The sequence below is a fragment of the Bos grunniens genome, chromosome 10 (genome assembly GCF_055505025.1).
Source record: "Bos grunniens cultivar Pamir isolate PY7600 chromosome 10, Bosgru_T2T1.0, whole genome shotgun sequence".
NCBI classification, from domain to species: domain Eukaryota; kingdom Metazoa; phylum Chordata; class Mammalia; order Artiodactyla; family Bovidae; genus Bos; species Bos grunniens.
In genome coordinates, this window is record NC_141174.1 from 82,247,198 (window position 1) to 82,266,237 (window position 19,040).

General features: G+C 46.8%; 1 protein-coding gene across 12 annotated transcripts in view; it reads right to left on the bottom strand.

Moving 5' to 3' along the window:
- Positions 1-3,578: 3,578 nt before the first annotated feature.
- Positions 3,579-19,040, bottom strand: part of NEO1 (neogenin 1) — a 238,134-nt gene continuing 222,672 nt past the window's right edge. For 5 of the 12 annotated variants that reach the window (XM_086322619.1, XM_086322612.1, XM_086322611.1 and 2 more), the window contains exons 23-28: positions 17,701-17,939; positions 17,061-17,153; positions 12,890-13,048; positions 8,865-9,128; positions 6,840-6,976; positions 3,579-6,144 (exon numbers count right to left, since the gene is read on the bottom strand). In XM_086322619.1, the coding sequence (XP_086178745.1) occupies positions 6,061-6,144; positions 6,840-6,976; positions 8,865-9,128; positions 12,890-13,048; positions 17,061-17,153; positions 17,701-17,939 (976 nt within the window). In that variant the 3' untranslated portion in view covers positions 3,579-6,060. The remainder of the gene's footprint in view (positions 6,145-6,839; positions 6,977-8,864; positions 9,129-12,889; positions 13,049-17,060; positions 17,154-17,700; positions 17,940-19,040) is intronic. The other 7 variants (XM_086322616.1, XM_086322614.1, XM_086322613.1 and 4 more) reach the window with 3 other exon arrangements.

Genomic DNA, 19,040 nt, shown 5'->3' on the forward strand with positions numbered 1-19,040 from the left:
ATCTTCCTCACGAGGCAAGTTCATCAAGTGAACACCTCTAATGTGCTAGGCGATGGAAGGGAGGATACAAACGCAGGCCTGTTTTCCTGAAGGAGTTCACAGTGTATTGGTAGAGACGGAGACCAGGCACAAGAACCATCAGGGGACTGAATGGTTAGGCTGGGTGTTTAAAAATAAATAGAAATTTATGAGGCAGAGAAAGCCAGCAGTGAGGGTAGGTAGGGGTTAGGGAGACAGTTTGAGCAAAGGGAACAGTACAGAGGTCAGACACCAGGGTTTATTCTGTAAGTGCAAATTGCTCGGTATTGCTAGGGCCAAATTTGGGTCAAAAGCAGACTAAGGGGCAAACAAAAGCCAAGAGGCAGCAGGGCCACACCGGATTCTATTTTGCAGGGCAGGTGACAGGGGAGCCACCGCATGATGTTGAGCAGGGGAGGGAGGCCAGATGTTAGAAAAATCAAATCCTTTTGTGGAGGCTGGACTGCCAGTGAGGCTGAGGTGGGGGGATGGGTCGAGGAGGCATTTGCACAGTGGATGACAAAGAAGCTGTTTGGGGACATTATGATAGCTGTGGGGGTTGATGAGTCACATGCTGGCATGTTGAGGGGAGAGTTTAGAAAGGCTCCCAGAATTCTCCTTGGGGAGATCACCTCCACAAAAGGCAGGGACAGTAACGAGAGGCAGGCACCTGTGTGTACCAGGACGGGTGATGGGGCTTTGCTCCAGGCCACTGAGTTGGAGGGTGTGGAAATGCAGAACGGTGGCAACCCAGACACCTCCTGAGGTCAGTCTGCCTCTTCAAACCTGGATAAGGCTGGCTGGGATTCTCATTTCTTGACCTGGGAAAGGCCTCGTGCCTTCTCCTGTGTCCCCTGATTTCCATGAACTTTCGGGTTTTAAACTCTCTTGGTCACTTCTGGCTCATGCCAATCCCATGTTTGGTCACCCTCACTCACCATGCCACACTCGTGGTCTCTCACCGTGGTGACTCAGATGCTCCTTCCTTGGAAGGGGGAAAGTCAATAATTTGTGCAAGGCCTGTGCACATGGAAGATGTTATGTAAGACGAGGGGAGTTGATGGGGTTCAGGTCACGGAGGTGCAGTGAGCACACGACATTGAATTCCCTCTCAGATCTCATTTCTAAACCTTCTTTGGAGTGCCTCAAGAGAAGCCCCTTCCCACTGCAAGCATCCTCCCGCCGGCCCTCGTTCTCTCATCTTCTTGTTGATATACCTGCTGCTTCCCCTCTCCCGATTATTTCAGGCAATTCCAAATTCTTCTCACTACAGCACAGCAAGAGCTCCTATCTTGAGCTTAGTCTAGGCCCATGTTTTCATTTCTCTAATCCACAGTCAAGTAAGAGAGTGTCTTGAGATGAACATCATCCACTGTGCTTGGAGGGTAATTGTAGTTGTATCATTTTTCAACATTACACACTTTTACAAGATTATGAAAAATGTAAAGGACTATTTCCTTGAACTATTCTCTCCCACGTCTCCCCCTTCCCACCCTCACCTGTGGAGACCCAAGGTACCGAGATCCTTTGTATGGGGTAGGGCTGGCCTGCTTGTCCATTCCTGCCCATGTCCTCTCCCCATCAATTTGATGGCTGAGGCTCCCCTGGGGCTCAGATGGTAAAGAATTCACCTGCAATGCAGGAGATCCAGGTGTGCTCTGTGGCTCCGGAAGATCCCTTGAAGGAGGGCATGGCAAGCCACTCCAGTATTCTTGCTTGGAGAATCCCATGGACAGAGGAGCCTGGTGGGCTACGGTTCATGGGATCGCAAAGACTTGGACACGATTGAGTGACTTAACACTTTCAGCACAGTTACCGTCTTTCCTGATGGCTCCACACCCCTGACCGGCAAGTGGCTAAATTCAGGAGGAGCTGATGGACTGGGAAAGGAGGGCATTTCTTCTTCATATAGAGCACTGTTCAGTGTTCGTCTTAGAACCAGTTCTTAGTTCCCAGCACCCAGTCCATCATTGTGGCATCAGCTTCATTTCTTATGACTGTGCCAGGCAGACAGGTCTTTGTTACCATTGAAGTTCACTGCCGGATACCAAAGGGCCGGTAATAGTAACACTAGGGACCTACAAGGGTCCCTCTAAGGGAGGGGGTGCACATGTGGGAAGCCTTCTCACACACTCCAGGCCTTGAGTTCCTGAGCCTGTCTGTCCATCCACCTGGGCAACAAGCATCTGCTATGTTAGAATCTGCCTCTGGCATTAGGCCTTCGGAGAAGAGTGAGAACTTCTGTCCCCACTGAGTCAAGTGGGAAAAGACTGAAGACAGATAAACCACTATGAAATGTGCCAAGAGCTCCAACTAGGGATGCAGAGGACGGCCCGGACGGCTTCTCTGGCTGTTCGAACGAGGCAGTAGTGGTGTTCTGTGTGAAAACACTGAGAAGCGTGTCCCAGGCTGCCTTCCTCTCAGCCGGACGCTGGGTGCACAAGGCTATCTGGACTGGGGGGCTATGGCAGACGGGCACAGGCTCTGGCACTGGGAGCTCTGACTCCACGGCTAACGGGAGTGACAGGATCCGGGTTTCCTACTGATCACTCGGCTGCAGAGCAGATGGAATCCCAGAGCCAAAGGGGCAGTGAATAGGGATGCTGGGCTCCATATCCAGCCCTCGCCCTCCTCCACATCCAGGCAGGGCAGGGCCTGTGGCTGCTGTGCTCACCTGAGCCCAGACGCTCACCCTGTGAGAAAACTTTCAGTGCTACAGACTGAATGTGTGTGTCTCCCCAAATTCACATGTTGAAATCCTAATCCCCAACATGTGAAGGTGATAAGGCTGTGAGGGTGGGTGCCCAGGATGGGATTAGTGCCCTTATAGTAATAAAAGAGACCCCGGAGAGCTCTCTCTCCCTTCTGCCAGGTGAGACACAGTGAGAAGATGCGAACCAGGAGGCGGGTCCTCACCAGACACCCCGTCTGCCCATTCCTTGATATTGAACTTCCAAACCTCCAGAACTGTGAGAAAATAAATGTTTGGTGTGTAAGCCTCCCAAGTCTATGGTATTTTTGTCATAGCAGCCCAAGCTAAGATGCAGTGAACATAGTCAGCATGTGAGGCATCCAGGACAGGCAGGGCTCCTTGCAGACACCTGCTCTAGGGCTCAGCCATCACACTCTGGTGTGAGGTGTGGGTGGGGTCAGGAAGGCCCAGGCTGGGTGTGGGTCCAGTCTGTGCACCAACACAAACCAAGCTGCTTCCCCAGACATTGCCACATCAGGGACATGGCCTACACACCATTTAGGAATGGCTGTGTTTTCCTGCTGGGGTCACCTGTCTCTTTCTGACAGGTGTGGCCTTCAATCCCTCAGACTCTCAGTCCCTGCAGGGGAATATCGGGGGTGGGAACAGGACTCATCTCCGGGGCTGGTGGACCCCTGGATCACCACCTCGCTTCCCCCGCTGCACCACCCTGTGTGCCTCTGGCACTCCTGCCTTTACGGTGACGAGGGCAATGGTGTCTGCTTGAGGCTGGGAAATGGGATTCCCCACCCCCGCAAGTTCTGTTTCCCTAAGGAAAAAGGAAAATAACTCTTTGTCCAGACCACAGTTTGATTGAATTAAAAAAAGTGTATTGGATTTCCAATACTAAATAAAAACATGAAACTGTTTTTCAAAAAGCCATAGAGTTTACAGCATCAACTACAGAAAAGGCCAAACAAGTGTGTACAGAAACTAGTTCCCAGCAGCCCTCCAGGCCCCCCTCCAGCAGGCAACAAGGCAACAGACACGTTCGTTCCAGATCTTCCTGAAGGAAGCTGCTGGCCAGCAGCTCAACTAGGACATGACAAGACACACAATGGTTTAATTTCAAAAATCACAGGAAAATGTAAGAAAATGTATTAAATTGTGAAAAGGTGCAATACAGAATAGCTTTCCTATTTCTTACTTTTAAAAAAGTCCCCCAACTTTGAACAGTTATTTAAAAATAGGTCCCTCCCCCCGCCCCAGTTCTGTGGCAGTATGCAGGTACCAAGGCCCTGAGGTAACAGAAGTATCAGGGTTCATGGGAGGGAATGCCCCGAATACCGAGCATGTCTCTTTGGGCAAAAGGTAAGACAGTTTCTGGGGAATCTCGCGCTCCTGGTGTCCAGAGTGCTCTTCTCAGGATCAGCTGAAGTGCACTGCATTCCAGAATCCTGCCTGGCACTATCCTCCATGACCAGCTAGCAGGGCAGCAGGAGGTCCCGCACTGCTCTTTTCACTGCCCCCAATTAAGAGACAGAGAGTTTATCTCCTAGAAGAGCCAGTGTGCCATGAGACCTAAACGGGGGAAATGACCAGCGCAGAAAGGCAAGCGGGGCTCCTGCCTGCTGCAGGCTGAGCGCCCCCTGCTGGTCCCAGCCAGTAAGATGCTAGTTCTTGGCTACATCTCCATCTGCCTTACACAGCTCCCTCAGCCTTACACACTCTCTTCTAGGATTTGCTGGGGAGTCAGGGAAGATGCCTGAGGGTCAGTCCTGTATTTTTTCTTAATATATTCTTAATATATATTAAAAAAACTCAGCTTCTTTCCTTTTAAAGAAGCACACGAGAACCACCTGTAAAAGCCAAAGGTTTCTTGTATGGCTGGCCTCCCAGAGCCCCTCAGAGACCTCCTGCTGCCTTCTTGGAATCAGGGGCTTAGCTGAGCTGCTGGGAGGGTGCGGGGGGGAGCGCTCTCCTGGTCCCCTGCTACTTATGGGACAGTGTTCAGAAAGAACTGCGAGCCTCACTGGTGCTGCTTCATTCTTGCTAACGCCGTCTCCACAGGGGCTCTGAGACATAGAAACGAGGGCTGGACTGACCGAGGACAGGAACTAGGGAGAAGCAAGGAGTCTTGTGTGGGAACAAAATCCCCACCTTAACATCCGACTTCCCCAACGTCAGAGGGTTAACAGCAGGACAGGGGGTCCATCCTCTTCTCTGATTTCCTAGGAATGTGCCAGGCTTGTGCCCTGAACTCCATCACTCCTGTAATATGATGTCTGACTCCTCAGCGTGGATGTTATTATCAGGATATTACCAAGACACCAGGCAGCTACATCCTTGAACCCACCTATTGCACAGAAGAACTTTTTTTTTTACTAGATCCAAATGAAACTCCAGTTGCAACTTAGTGACAATAGAGATGGACATGCCAGGACAATAAAGAAGATGCTTCCGTTCTCTGCAGGCTTCTGGAAGAAAGTACAATGACTGAAACATTCACAGGATCTCAGCAGCCCCTCCATTTCCAATTCCCAACCCTCCCAGCCCGCCCCCACCCCAATACTGAAACTGCACAGAAACCAACAAACAAGTCTTTTCAATGTTACATTTCATTCAGATAGATCTGTAATCTCACAGTGATGAGAGGAGAAAGTCAGGCCTTTAATAATTATAAAAAAATAATAAAAAAGCTTACAAACAGCAATGCAGTATTTCCTCCCCCCTTCAAAGTGATGGATTAACAGCTGGTAGAGGATGCAATGACTCAGAATCAAAAATAAAAACAAAAACAACAACAAAAAAAACCAAACCAACCCCTGGAAGAACCCACACTGTCAATGACTTTCCATACATAATTCAAACAAGTAGTCAAATGTCAACCACTTGTGGAGAACACCACGGACTTCCTTGGTTTTGATAGTGTTTTTCTTTTGAAGGTAAAATAAAATAGAACACAAATAAAATTGTACAGAAATGCCAATGTCTACACTCCATAAAGGCGATGCTGTCGCAGCATGAAGACACGGCCTGTCCACCAAGTCAAACATAGGTTGCACTTCTTGCCTCTTCCCTGGACACAACATTCTGGCCCATGGTGCCCAGTCCTGCAGGGTATCGGCAGGCAAAGGGAAGCTGCCTCAACACGGGCGTCTTCCAGGCTGACTGGGAGAAGGCAGGTGGCCAGGCCTGGAGCCAGCCCCACGCCGGGGCACTGGCCGGGCGGCCTGCTGACTCCGTGTTCTCAAGTGCTGTCCTCTGGTGCTCTGTACAACTCCTTGATTTCAAGGCTAAGTCCCAAGACTTCTGGACTCGGGCCGGGAGTCACGTCCCGGTCAAGGTGGTCATGCTGTCGTGATGGCGTTTAGGTCCTTCATCAGTCCTTCCAGGTGGGCCATCTCTTTGGTCAGCTCATCTGGTTCATAGCTCTACGGAAAAGAGAACAGTGTTACTGGGCACGATCCAAATAGCCGTCCAGAAGCAGGGCCCACAGAAAGAGGTCACAGTGTCGAGGGATGAGTGAGAAAACTGCTGGACAGCCTGGACTGCCCACGCCCCTACCAGCCCGGCAGAGTCAGAGGCTGCAGGATGCGCCCAAGCCTGCAAGCACGCATTTCTTTCCATCGCAAAATACCTTTCCTCCAACTTGTGCTGCCAGGGTCACAAGGACCTCACAGGCCCCACCGCTTGCCCCTTCTAGTCTCTGTTGGAGCCAACACAGTTGGTACAACCCCTTGATCTCTGTGCCCCAAGCTCTCCTCCTGAGAGAGTCCTGTACCAGGAAATGCAGAGGTAGGGCATATTTATTGGAATGCGGGAGTGAAAGATCAAGGAGAGACTCTGTTGATGTTGTTTTGAGAGCAACCACTCAGGCAACTTCCTCTATAGCATCCTGCTCAGGAAAGATCATAAACAGGGGCTGGGGGGTAAAAGAACATGTGGACAGTTCAAACCAAGACAAGAGGATCAGAGAGACAGGCCAGAATTGAAAGGGAGGCAGGTGTGATAAGCTAATCCAAGCAGATCGAGCCTGCGGCACAGCCCAGGCTCAGGGGAGCAGATGAGTGCTCGCCTGTGGAATGAGCGAGCCTGCCCCACACTCTGGGCCAACACGGGAACTCACACTCTCGGAGTCTTCCAGCATCCTTGTGGTCTCCTGCACTTCAGGGGCACTGGGAACCACCACTGGCATAGGAGGCCGGCTCCTTCCTAAAGTCCCGATGGAGGCCGTCTTCACGGCGTGGATGTGATGATTCAGAGCTGCAGGGGGAAAGGGCACCATCAGGGGTGTGTCTGAGCCTGCTCCCCTGGTCCTCACAAAGGTATCTGAGGTCCAGATGCTGCTCAGGGTGAGGGATGCACACACACCCAGCACAGAGCTCCTGCTCTGAAAAGGGACTGGAACAGGATGGAAGGAGGGAGAGAGCAGGGCATCCAAGAGCCAGAGAAGATGTTCCACTTGGCTTTAAAAACTCATCTCTTGGACCAGTGGTTCTCACAGTGCAGAGGTTCCAGGGCCCCTCGCAAAATGTCTGGGAGGGCAAAACTCCTTTCATAATGATACCCAGACACATTTTGCCCTTCCACTGATGGTACAAAAGCAATAGTGGGAAAAACTGCTGGAGCCTTAGCACAAATGAAGGTATTGGCACCATGTTGTAAAGTCATTCATGAACACACACACTTGACAAGTTTAAAAAAGAGCCAGTGTAATTAACGCAGAAAAAGTTATGTTATGAAATTGATTACCCATCTTTTAAATATTCTAAAATGGAAATACGGGTAAAATACTACTGCACACCAAAGCATGATGGCTGTCTGCAATAAAGGCACTGGTAATTGAGTTGTGAGCTGAACTGTTGCTTTCATTACGAAACACCAATGTTATTAATAGTTCAAAGAAAGACCAACGCACAAACAGGTTATTTAGACTTGAGCATTTGGCAGACATTTTCTAGAAAGTGAAAGAAGTCCGTCAGTCACCTTAGGGAAGACAATGGACAGCATTTATTTCCAATGATAAAATTTAAGTTTAAAGTGAAAAATCAGAATTTTGAAAAACTTGTATCTGCTACCATGATCTTGAGGGCTTCCCAATATTTAGACTAAAGTGCAGGCTAGACGGATTTAGGGGACAGAGTACAAATAATTATATGGTTTTGGATTCCACATGACAAAGAAATCGATAAAAAAATCACAGTTTGCTGAGTTTTGCTGTAGTGTCAAAGAAGAATACCCACAGCAGTCTGAAAAGTTTATATAAATAATCTTTCCTTTCCAGCTACATGTCTGTGAGGCCAGACTTTCTTTGACCAAAACCACACACTGCTTGGTTTAAATGCAGAAGCAGGTGATGACAATCCGGCTGTCTTCTATGAAGCTAGAAACTAAAGAGATCTGCAAAAATGTAAGGCTGCTACTCTTCTCACTATATTTTTATTTTGAAAGTTATTTCTCATGAAAATATGTTATTTACCTCAACGTGACAGATTTATTGCTATTTTTATATGAATACAATAGTTTTAAAATGTTTTGATTTCTAACATAGTGAATAATGACAGGTATAACTCGTGTGAAGAAAAAGTTCCTTTGCAGCTTCAGTAGCTTTTAAGAGTTAAAAAGGGTCCTGAGACCAAAAGCTTGACAACGAGTGACTTATTCTGAAACAAATCATCATAAGAGAGAAATTTGTGTGAAAGAGTAGGAGGCAGAAAGCATGCCTTTGAGGCGAGAGGACCTTTGTTGAGCTGTGTGAACTCAAAGAGTTAACAACCCTTCTGCAGGGTTATTCCTGCAACCTTGGTTTTTTCCTTGCTTCCAAGTCTTGAACTCCCTAATCCTTCTCTAGCTGGCAGGAATCCTATGGAGGCAGGCAGTTCTGGGAGGCCCAGATAGGTTGTTCATACTCATGCCACTGGATTCTACCACCAAGGGTCCTGCACACAAAACATACTTCAGAAAGTCAGCCTTTGCTTCCTGCTGAATTATTCTCTTGTTTATGTATGCTCCCAAAGGAGGAGCCCATATCCTCTCCGAGAGGATAAGGATAGGCTTGGAGGACATGAGCTTTGTTATTCTGCAAAGACGTGGCGACTGGTGTCTTGAGCCAGAGCCACGGGGCCCCTCCGATGCTGCTCTCCTTGCTCACCTTGCTGGGAGAGTAACGGTGTGCTTGGCAACGCTGGATCGTAGGTGGGAGGCCCGGTGGGTGGGATTGCCGGCACAGCAAAGCTCTTCAGTGGGTGGGAAGGGCGAACGTGGGCTGTAGGGAGACTCTGGCCCGAATCTTCCTCTTGGGAGCTGGCCAAGTAAGAAGAGCTGGTAGCACCTTCAGGATCCTGATGATCGGTACAGCATGTTTGAGATGAGGAGGCTGGCATGGTGTCAGTGCTGGGGGTGTTTCGAACAGATTCTACAGCAGGAAAGTCTAAATGTTAGCATTTATTTTACCACTGAACGTATGCACATTCTGGGGTTCTGGCTACCTACCTCTGAGGGCCCCTGAAACTGGCTCAAAAAGCACTTCGGGTCAATGCTAGTTCAAGGGAACACAGATTGGCACCACTGCCAAGGCTAAGTAAGAATGGTCTAATTTCAGAGTCCCCCCAGAATCTGTCCACCAGATGCTGGACTTTTTTCACCCATACAGCTAAGTGGTCACAATTTTACAGATTTAAAGCTCTTCTCAGTACTCACTATGGAACACACATAAAGGTTCCTGATATGTTGTCTGTTAAGATGTAAACAAGAAAATTTAAAATTTTATTCACTGACTGACAGCCTCTGAGACTAGCCTTTCTCAGACAACACATCACCAAGGCCTCCTGGGTGCCTGACAAGGAGCAGCTCTGCCCCGAGGCCTGGTGGTCCCTGCAGGAGAGGCCGTGCCACAGGCCCCGCACGTGCGCTGGCAACTGCGCAGCCTCCCCAGAGCCAGAGCCCCACAGCTCAGGTGAGGCCTGGACAGCCAAAAAGTCCAAAGGTCTGCCGAAGGCTTTAAGATAATGCCACGAGGTGTTTGGGCGTCCACAGGAAAAAACAGGGGCACAATAGCCTGAAGAAGGGGCAGCTCGGGAAAAACATGACAAAAATCTCAAAATAAGTGAAGAGGCGTCAGAGCTGTTCTGGAAGGCAGCATGCTGGGGTACAAAAAGCACTGGCTCTGGAGTCAGATAGACCTGAATCCTAATCTCTTCCTATGAGCTGAGTCAACTTGGCGGTAACCAAATCTGTTTCTTCACCTACAAAAATAGGAAGAATAACACATAATTTACTGAGGATTAATTAAGAAGATGAATAAAAAGTGCTGAACACGGGGCTTGAATGACTGATAAGACTTTTTTCTTTGTAGATTACCAGGTGCTTACTCTGAGCTAGGCACCACACTAAGTGCTTTATTATTCATTAGCTCATTCAATCCTCATAGTAACACATCAGACGCTGGGAGCCTAAGCATGGCCCAAGGACACAGACCTGATGGGCGGAATTCCGAATCCTGGCCCGAGTCCCAAGCCCAGGCTCCATCCACTGAACACTGCCTGCTCTTCCAAGCCCAGTCCACACGGCCCCGATGCTGCACGGGCAGAAGCAGCACCAGTTCCCAGGGCAACCACAAGAGGAAGGCTTTTCACACAGTGTGAGCTGGTGCAGACCACCATCCGCACCCTGAGGAGGGGCCTGGAGGACACCAGGTAACCTGAAGGAAGACCTCCTTTGACTCCTAGAGTCCTCAACCTTATCAAGGAAAATTAACCCTTTTAAGTAGTAATCCATGAACAACCTGCTGAAATCCAACCTCTCCCAGCCTTTGTTGCTGAGGCAGCCATGAATCTGTTCCCTTGGGCTCTCGGGAGATGGGCCATGGTGGTCAAGAGTGCTACTCAAAGATCTGGCCTTGGGTTCCAGCAATAAGGGACTCATACACCCTCCCCGAGTGGTGAAAGCCTGGCTATCTTAACCTCCCAGGCCTAGGTCACTTCTTGTCCTTTCCAGGGCTGCGCTGAAGGTCTCATTTCTCTTGCCTGCTCAGGTCAGCTGTCACCTCACCTGGGGAGCTGCTGGTCCTGCTCTGTGTGATCCTGGGCTGGGTGGAAGCTGATTAGTGAGGGTAACAAGGATGAGGAGAGAGAAAGCACGAGGCTCTAGCCCTGACCATGTACTGGCAGATATGTTAGGACAGCTCTACCACAGCTGCCTCGACTGCCTTACTTAGACGTATAAGCTTCCGAGGGCCAGAGATGGCAGGAAAGGTGAAAAAGGAGAAGAGGCCTGCTTACGCGGAGCAGAGTGCAGTGCAACCCCAGAGGGCATGGTACGCTGTATTCTCTGTGCAGGGTGCGCCCTGAAATTGCGCAACACCCCCGGCTCACAAGGGAAACAATGCTGTAACTAGAATTTCTACCTCCTGACTGATCTCTCCGAGTTGTCTAAGACACCAAGTGCACAGCGGCTGGGTACCTGGGCACGTGGACAGTGTGTTTTCTGCATCAGGTGGTAGTGACAACAGTAAACGTCCAAGGAAAAGACAGAAAACACCCTCTAGGCAAGGACGGCCCGGCCCACGATGGGCTCTGCAACACTGGGGTCTAGAGACACAGGGAAATACGATAGTAGCAGAGCTCTGGTCACTCTAGACACCTGCTCTACATTTCAAATCCATCTTCAGAGGCTCTGTTAGTTTTACCTGCTTTTAACCCCTCTGGTTATTAAAACAAGGAACCGTTTAGTGGAGGAAATCATTACTTTCTCCTCTTTTTGCTTTCTGCCTAAATACATACAGAACCAAACTTGTATCAACACTGACCCTTTGGGTGAGGGGTGGGTGGGAGCTCTATGCTTCCTGCCCAAACTTCAACCTCCTTCTCGTCCAGGAGGGAGGAGGCAGGGGGCTGACCTGACTGGGAAGACCCTGCCATGCACTTAGGTATGCTCATATCCCAGTGGGGGAGATTTTTCTGCCTTAAAAATGGAGAAATATAGTCAGGGCACAAAAACCTCTTTCTAAGAGCAGGTCTGGAGGGCTGTTTCTGGTCTGTTCTGAGATTATGTCTGCGAGGCAGAGTCTGGTTCTCCATACAGCCTCCCTCAGGCTGTCTTTCCCTAAAGGCAGGAACCCACACCTGGACTGGAGGGAGGGAAAGGCCAATTTCAGACATGAGTTCAAGCAGCATTCTCCAAACAAAGTAAGAGTTTGGGAGCAGGTAACTTTGGGAGTTATCAGGCATGTCTTAGTAAGCTTGGATCTCCATCTGATGCTTTGCGTATGTTTATAACTGACCAAAACTTAAAGGAGGAAGGGATGTTACTGTCAACCCAAGCTTCTAAGCATGAAGTTTTGAAGTTCTTTTAAAAAATGGGATTCACATGAAACTCCCTTATTTTCTAGAACTACCAAAACTCAGCTCTACTACTAACATCTGTAACTATTAAAAGACAAGTTTCAAGTTTCAAATGATGGAAAAAGAGTAAACTGTATATATGAGACGTTTTTTTTTAGCACCTTAAAACTGATAAAGCTGTTTCTTAAGATTTTCAAACTGAGACACGGTGGTCTAGAACGGTGTATCTTTACATACACTGCAGATTGTTAGGCTAATGTCCCATCTATTTTCAGAGATGATCTATGCTTGGGAGCCCTTTTAAATTTCACTCCACTAGGCAATCTGAGGTTTACAATCTGCATAACTCCAGCGTGGCAGCTGGCCCTGCTGCCCCCAGGTTGTTGCTCTTACTTTGATTCCCGGCAGATATACGTAATTAAGAGCTCACATTAGAAGTACCTTACGGTTGCCCTAAGAATTCTCCCACCATTAGGCAAAGGCAACCTCTAGTGTTTAAAAATCATCCAGATTACATTTTCCTTTCAAAGTGAAGGATTAAACAAACTGAAAATATGATGGAATTAAGATGCAAGTTGATGGAACAAGACATGGCTGTGTGATTACAGTTATGTTTCTTACTAAAACAACACCTTGCCCTGAGTACTTAAAACTCTGGGAGAAACATGAAGTGAATTTTATAGAAAAAAACTTGAGTCAGTAACAGAAATGTTATGATAGACAGATAACACTGACAAAAACTCCAAATCCTTCTAAGTGGGGCAGGTCCTCCCCCTTGCAGCCTGCCGACTCTTTCAGAACGCTTTCAACCTGGCGCTCCATCCTCATCTCTCACCTGTGGAACTGGCCCTGTCTGAAAGGGACATGGATGTGCCAATGGGCCATGGGCTGCCCGGGTGGTAGAGATGACTGCGAGCTGGAGAAGCGAGGCTGCTGGAGTGGAAATGATGGTGAGGGTTATCGAGGGAATGGATGGGATGGGCACTAATCACAGCTGTGAATGAACACAAGACAGAGAAATGCTTAGCATGCTTGCACGGACACACACACGTCACAGTCAAGAGCAGTGACCCCGCACCCCCTGCCCCTGCAGTTCCACCATTCCCTGGTTTTGCGGTGGCAGCTTAGGCAATTAGCCACGGGTTTGGGCCATTAGCCGTGGGTTTTACATTTGTCTTTAAAAAAAATCAACACACTCTTATGCATATGTCTCTATATATACACAGAAAGAAAAAAGCCTGATAATTTTTACTAAAATGTTAACACATTATCTTGTAGGGAAGAGTGGTGAAGATTTTTTTTTTTAATTTCTTTTGGTTTATCTTTATTTTCCAATTCTTCTACAGTAAACATGGATTACATGAGTTATTAAAAATACCTACTTGAATATGTCACAAAGTATAAACCCATAAGCCAACAAATGATGGTTTTGGTATCTATAATTTTTTTTCTCCTGCTTATAAAGATAGAAGTCCCTTTTCCTTAGAGTATATTCCTAATTCATTCTGTCTTTTCTTACTTGCTGAGTGAAGCATGAAATAGGTATTTAGGCTGAATGAATAAGTGGCTGTTTAATCAGTTTTCATATCTTAAAAGGAATGCAAATGGAAATGAACTGTTAAGGTCCAATCTAGTAGTAGAAGCATGAAATACAGGCCTAGGGCACCATCTCTTCCTGCTTCCAGTCTGGGACCTTAGCCATATCTACTCACATTTTAAAATATAAATGGATTTTTTTCTAAATTCTCTCTTTCCTTCCCACACTGGCTAAGGAATTCAATTTGCTGCATTTAGCAAATGAATCCACATTTTCACACAGATATTCCACATACAACTTTCTAAGAATACAAAGTGCTTCTTTAATGAGCTTCCTTATCGATCCCAGAGATGGAAAAACAAAATCAGAAGCACAGCCGAGGTACAAACTTTTCTTAGGTACTCCCTTAGAGTAGCTGTGGAAACACTAAGTTTAACATCAAGATGGTGGTGGTGTAATTGCTAAGTCATGTCTGACTCTTGCGACTCCATGAACTCTAGCCCGCCATCAAGATAACCAGTTCTAGATTCTTGAAATAGGCAAACAGGTAGGGTTGATCAGAAACAAGTGGGATCTTTCCCACCCACCCTCCCCTTCCCTTTAGCAAGGACTTCACAAACTTTGTGATAAAACTCAGTTAGCCCTTGGATTCTATTAAAATGTCAGGTCACCAAGAGTCTCCCTGATCTTTGGCAGCAGGGGGGGGCACTCAACATTACTTAGGTGAGGAAAATCCCAGGCAATACAATAGAGGGCCTTTGTTCTGCAGCATTCTCCTCACCACGTTCAAGCAAGCAGGTGGCACAGCCAGCCAGGGACCCTGGAGCAGGGCCACCCTCTCCCCTCCTCAAGGCCTGGGAAACTAATCAGGGGCTTTCCCTGCTCTCAGGGACCAGAAAGTGAAGGCGGGCCCCTGGAATAAGATACAATGTGGTAAAAGCTGGCTGAGGAGAGGTCTCAGGGCAGCTGGGCAGTCAGCATCTCCTCCATGGGAAGACAGTAAGTTTTCAGAAGTGGGGTGTTTCAGAATCAGTGTTTTTCACAATTAAGGCCAGGGTGGGGGGAAAGACGCCTGACGTTTTACCCAGGAAGTGCAACTTGAAAGTGTTTTAGGTATAGAGACTCTCACAAAAGTAAAACAAAGCTGATTTTTGTTAAGGCTTTGTCAGTTTTTCCAAATTTAGTAAACCAAAAAATAAATAAAAGAATGTGACAGTGCCTGTCCGGAATACAGTTGGCAAGCATCAGCTATTAGTTGAATCAGAATCCACTGCTTCTGTGCAAGGCCTTTGATGGAACCTCATCCCACCACCACTAAGCCATCCCAGCAATGCTCAGACATTTATAGCCACGGTAGGTGGATGGGGGATGCAGCCTCCAGGGAATCCTGGCTTGTAAAAAAGGACTGAAGCCATGTGGGGAAAAGCATATCTCAAGCCCGATCCCAAGTATATCTGGGCACTTGGTATCAGATTCTTGAATTAAAGAATCCACTCACTCAGCTGCTGGGGCACAAATGAAATACCACTGTATATTTATACGTACTCCTTCCCACCACCAAAAAAAGAAAAGGAAAAAAAAACAAAAACAAAAACCAGGAATGCTGTCAACTAGTACAGCTTATCTTTTCTCTGTAACATATTTAAAAGTAACAACTCTAGGAATAGGGTAGTCAAATTTTACAAGTTTTAAAAATAAGCTAGTTCAGGCAAGAACTAAAGCCTTATATAAAACAATCAACTAGTCAAGCTACCATCTTCTTATAAATCAAAAGTAACTAGAATGAACCAGTCTACTCTTTTTGGAGGTTCCCCTGGTGGCTCAGATGGTGAAGAATCTGCCTTCAATGTGGGTGACCCAGGTTCAATTCCTGGGTTGGGAAGATCCCCTGGAGAAGGAAATGGCAACCCACTCCAGTATTCTTGCCTAGAAAATCCCATGGACAGAGAAGCCTGGGAAACTCCAGTCCATGGGGTTGCAGACAGTCGCACACGACTGAGTGACTAACACTTTCATTCTTTTTGGACATTGCTAAACCTGGGGACCTTGTCCAGGGAATGTCTGAGGAGAGGAAAACCTGTTTTCCTTGCACACATCCAAGTACAGGCCCCTCTTCTTATCATGGACCCTAAGCAAAGAGTACTTTGTGCAGAAATGAACTATTAGTAAATGAGTCTTTCAGTCTTCCAAGGCTGATTTTTAGACTCTTGCGCGAGCGACAGCGTGTGTGCAGACAGGACGTTCTCAGGGATCCCACTGGTTTCCAAGTTTACAGCGCCATCTTCTGTGTGTAGGATATCTGTGATTATTTAAAATCTCTGTCACTTGTGGACAGACATGGCCGACAGTCCTGAAATGGGACATCTTTTAAGAAATGAATAAAAAATTCCAAAGTTCATTTAGGTTAAACTGAAAAGTGATTTTTCAGGATTTAAATCTAGGTCTGACACTCAAATGGTGAAGAATCTGCCTGCAATGCAGGAGACCAGGGTTCGATCCCTGGGTCAGGAAGATCCTCTGGAGAAGGGAATGGCAATGCACTCCAGTATCCTTGCCTGGAGAATCCCATGGACAGAGAAGCTTGGCGGGCTACAGTCTGTGGGGCTGCAAAGAGTCGGACACGACTGAGCAACTAACACAATGACTGACAGTATTAATGTTTGCTGACCTACTGTGCAGCCCAGAGCAAATTTCAAAATTAAATAGTTTCTTACACTTGGATTTGGTATTGGTAGGCAGGTGGCTGCTTATCTCTTTAGAATGGCTCAGAGGACCCTCAGCTGGAAGCCCCAATGTGCCAGTTCATCTGAAAGGCTTCCTCATCTTGAAAACAGTAACAAGGGAGAAGAAACACTAGTGGAAAACGTAATTGGTTTGTCCCATTGCATTTTGGTTTTTAATCATGATTATATACTTGAGTTTCAAATACTGCAGGAGGCTGGGCAACTTTTATGCTTATCAAAGTGAGGCACAGGTCAAGCAAGGTTGAAAAATATTGCTATAAAAACAGAAACTCCATGCTATCTACCTCAAACTCCTCTAAAATATACAGTCTATTGATTAAAAAATATTTTGCAATGCCTATCAACACTGATCATGTATCGGGAAGCCTAAGGAACACTGTGACATCTGGCCATCCTTAGCCCCAGCCTAGAGCGATGACGCCCCATCTCTCCTGAAGAGACTTGATCTACTTTTAAAGAGACTGGTTACTTCCCTAATGCCTGGGAGACTTGTGGAAGTTGGCCTTGCAGTTTATTTACACTGAAATTAAAGAAGCTACTAGTAAGAATAAACACTAATCACAAAATATGGCAAACGTTTGATTCTTCTTCTCTCAAGGTGCCAAAGCTTTGGTAGATCAATTTTTGCATTAGGATCAAGTGAAGTCAAAGAGATCATTTGTAGCTGTTCCCCAATATGACTGGATAATTGGCAGCACTTGGGAAAAGAGAAGCTTTTAACTTACGCTGGGGTGGCTGGGAGTCAAAGGGCATCATCATTTTTGGTCTCATTCCCCGCCTTCCTGCCAGTGTAGACATGCTGTCCTCTGATTCATGCCCTAGACATCAAATATGGAGGTTGGTTACAAACATGCATCTAGGCCAGTGAGCAGCCTCAGCAGTAAAACATTTCAAGTGAAGGAGATTCAGGACTCACAGACACAGAGTAGGGACAAGGTGTTTTCGCAGGAAGTGAAATAAAGAGGAAAATGAGCACCATCACATTACAGGAACCCCTGCTGAGTCAATAAAGTTGACACGATGCTGCCTATCATGTTTCAGTGCAGGTCTGTGAGGAAGAGCAGGGAGACCAAGAATATGCCAGACACGACAATGAGAGCTGGGCTCCAAGTGAAGGGATGGAAATGCGCAGACATGTGCTAGGCTGTCTCAAATCTTGAGCTGATGAAGTGTGATGAGAGACCTGAGAGAGCTAGAAGGCTGTTTCGTCTGCGTACAGAACCTCTCTCTCTCAATAGGCCAGCTATTCTGCATCAGAAGTTGCTGCTGCAACACACGTTTCTCTAAACCTAACGTCTCATACAAATTACCAAATTAAGGCAACTTTACAAAATGGAAAATGGTTTAAATGAAAAAAACCTGTACCTCTATATGAATTCCGCCTTTGATGGATGTTGCTGTCCATGGAATTGTCAACTGGTGTGATATCTTGAGAATTACGAGGAATTGGTGTATCAGTCATGATGGGGTTTGGGTCTGGAGACTTATCAATGGGTTTGAGCTCCAGTCTCTCGTGATGGATCCAGAGGTCTGGGGGTTTGACATCTTTGGAGTTCCCTTTATACTTGTGGGAGCCATTCACTGATTTGCAAGCAGCTCGTTTCCTAGGTACGAAATTAAGAGGATTTTAAAAAGTAACTTGTGAATATTATTGGTCAAAAAAGCTTTAAGGTTTAAAACAGTCCTTCTGAGAGATGCTTCAGGCAAAATCAGAAACTACAAACAAATAAGAAAAACAGGCAAGAAGTTTTACCCTGAGGAGAACGATGTGAAATGATGCTGGCAAGATGGGCTGGGGTCAGATCATTAAGGAATTTTAGAGCCAAGACCAGAGTCTGAACTTGCCTCTGTGAGTAAAGAGAAATCCCTAGATGGTTTTAAGCAGGAGAGTAAGGAGATCAGTTTTGAGTTAAAAGTTTAAACCAACTGGGATGTGAAGAATGGATTTGAGGAGTAGGGGACAAAGCAAGGGGGCCGTTAGGATGCAGCTGCAACAATGGCAGCCTGGTTGACAGTGGCCTGGGGCAGGGAGAATGGAGGGGAAAGGGAGGTCTGATGGTTATTAAGGACCCAGAAATGACAAGCCTTGCTGAAAAAAATGGATGTGGGAGAAGACAGAAATAAAGACACAAGAGGAATAAAGGATATTGCCAAGGTCTCTGGCTTAAGCCATTTACTAACACTGGGGAGAAGTAGGTTTGACAGAAAGAATTATAAATTGTTTTGAACATACTAAGTGTCCATCTGAGACATTAAATATAAAACATAAAACAGGCAATTGGGTCTGAGACTGAAGCAAGCCTGAGATTCAGAAGAGAGAAGTCTTGGCTAGAGATAGAAATATGGTAGTAGTTGAAATTCAGAAGTAAATGAAGCCACAGGAGCAGGTAACTCCAGGACCAGGCCCTGAGGAACGTCTATCTGATGGCAGAGTAGACTGGAGAAGCTGTGAAAAAGAACACACAATCATGCAATACGAGAAGAGAGTGTTTTAAGAAGGAAGGAGTAGTTGACTGTGTTAAGTGTTAAGAGAGTAAGATGAGGACTGAAAAATTCCCTTTGGCTTTCGCAACACAGAGGTCAGTAGTAACCTTAGCAAAAGCAATTTTGGTGAAGCAGTGGGAGCAGAATTCGGATTAGAAAGGACTGAAGCATGAGTGGGCAGCAAGTAGAGGAAAGGCTATAATTCTTTCTTAGGATGGAAG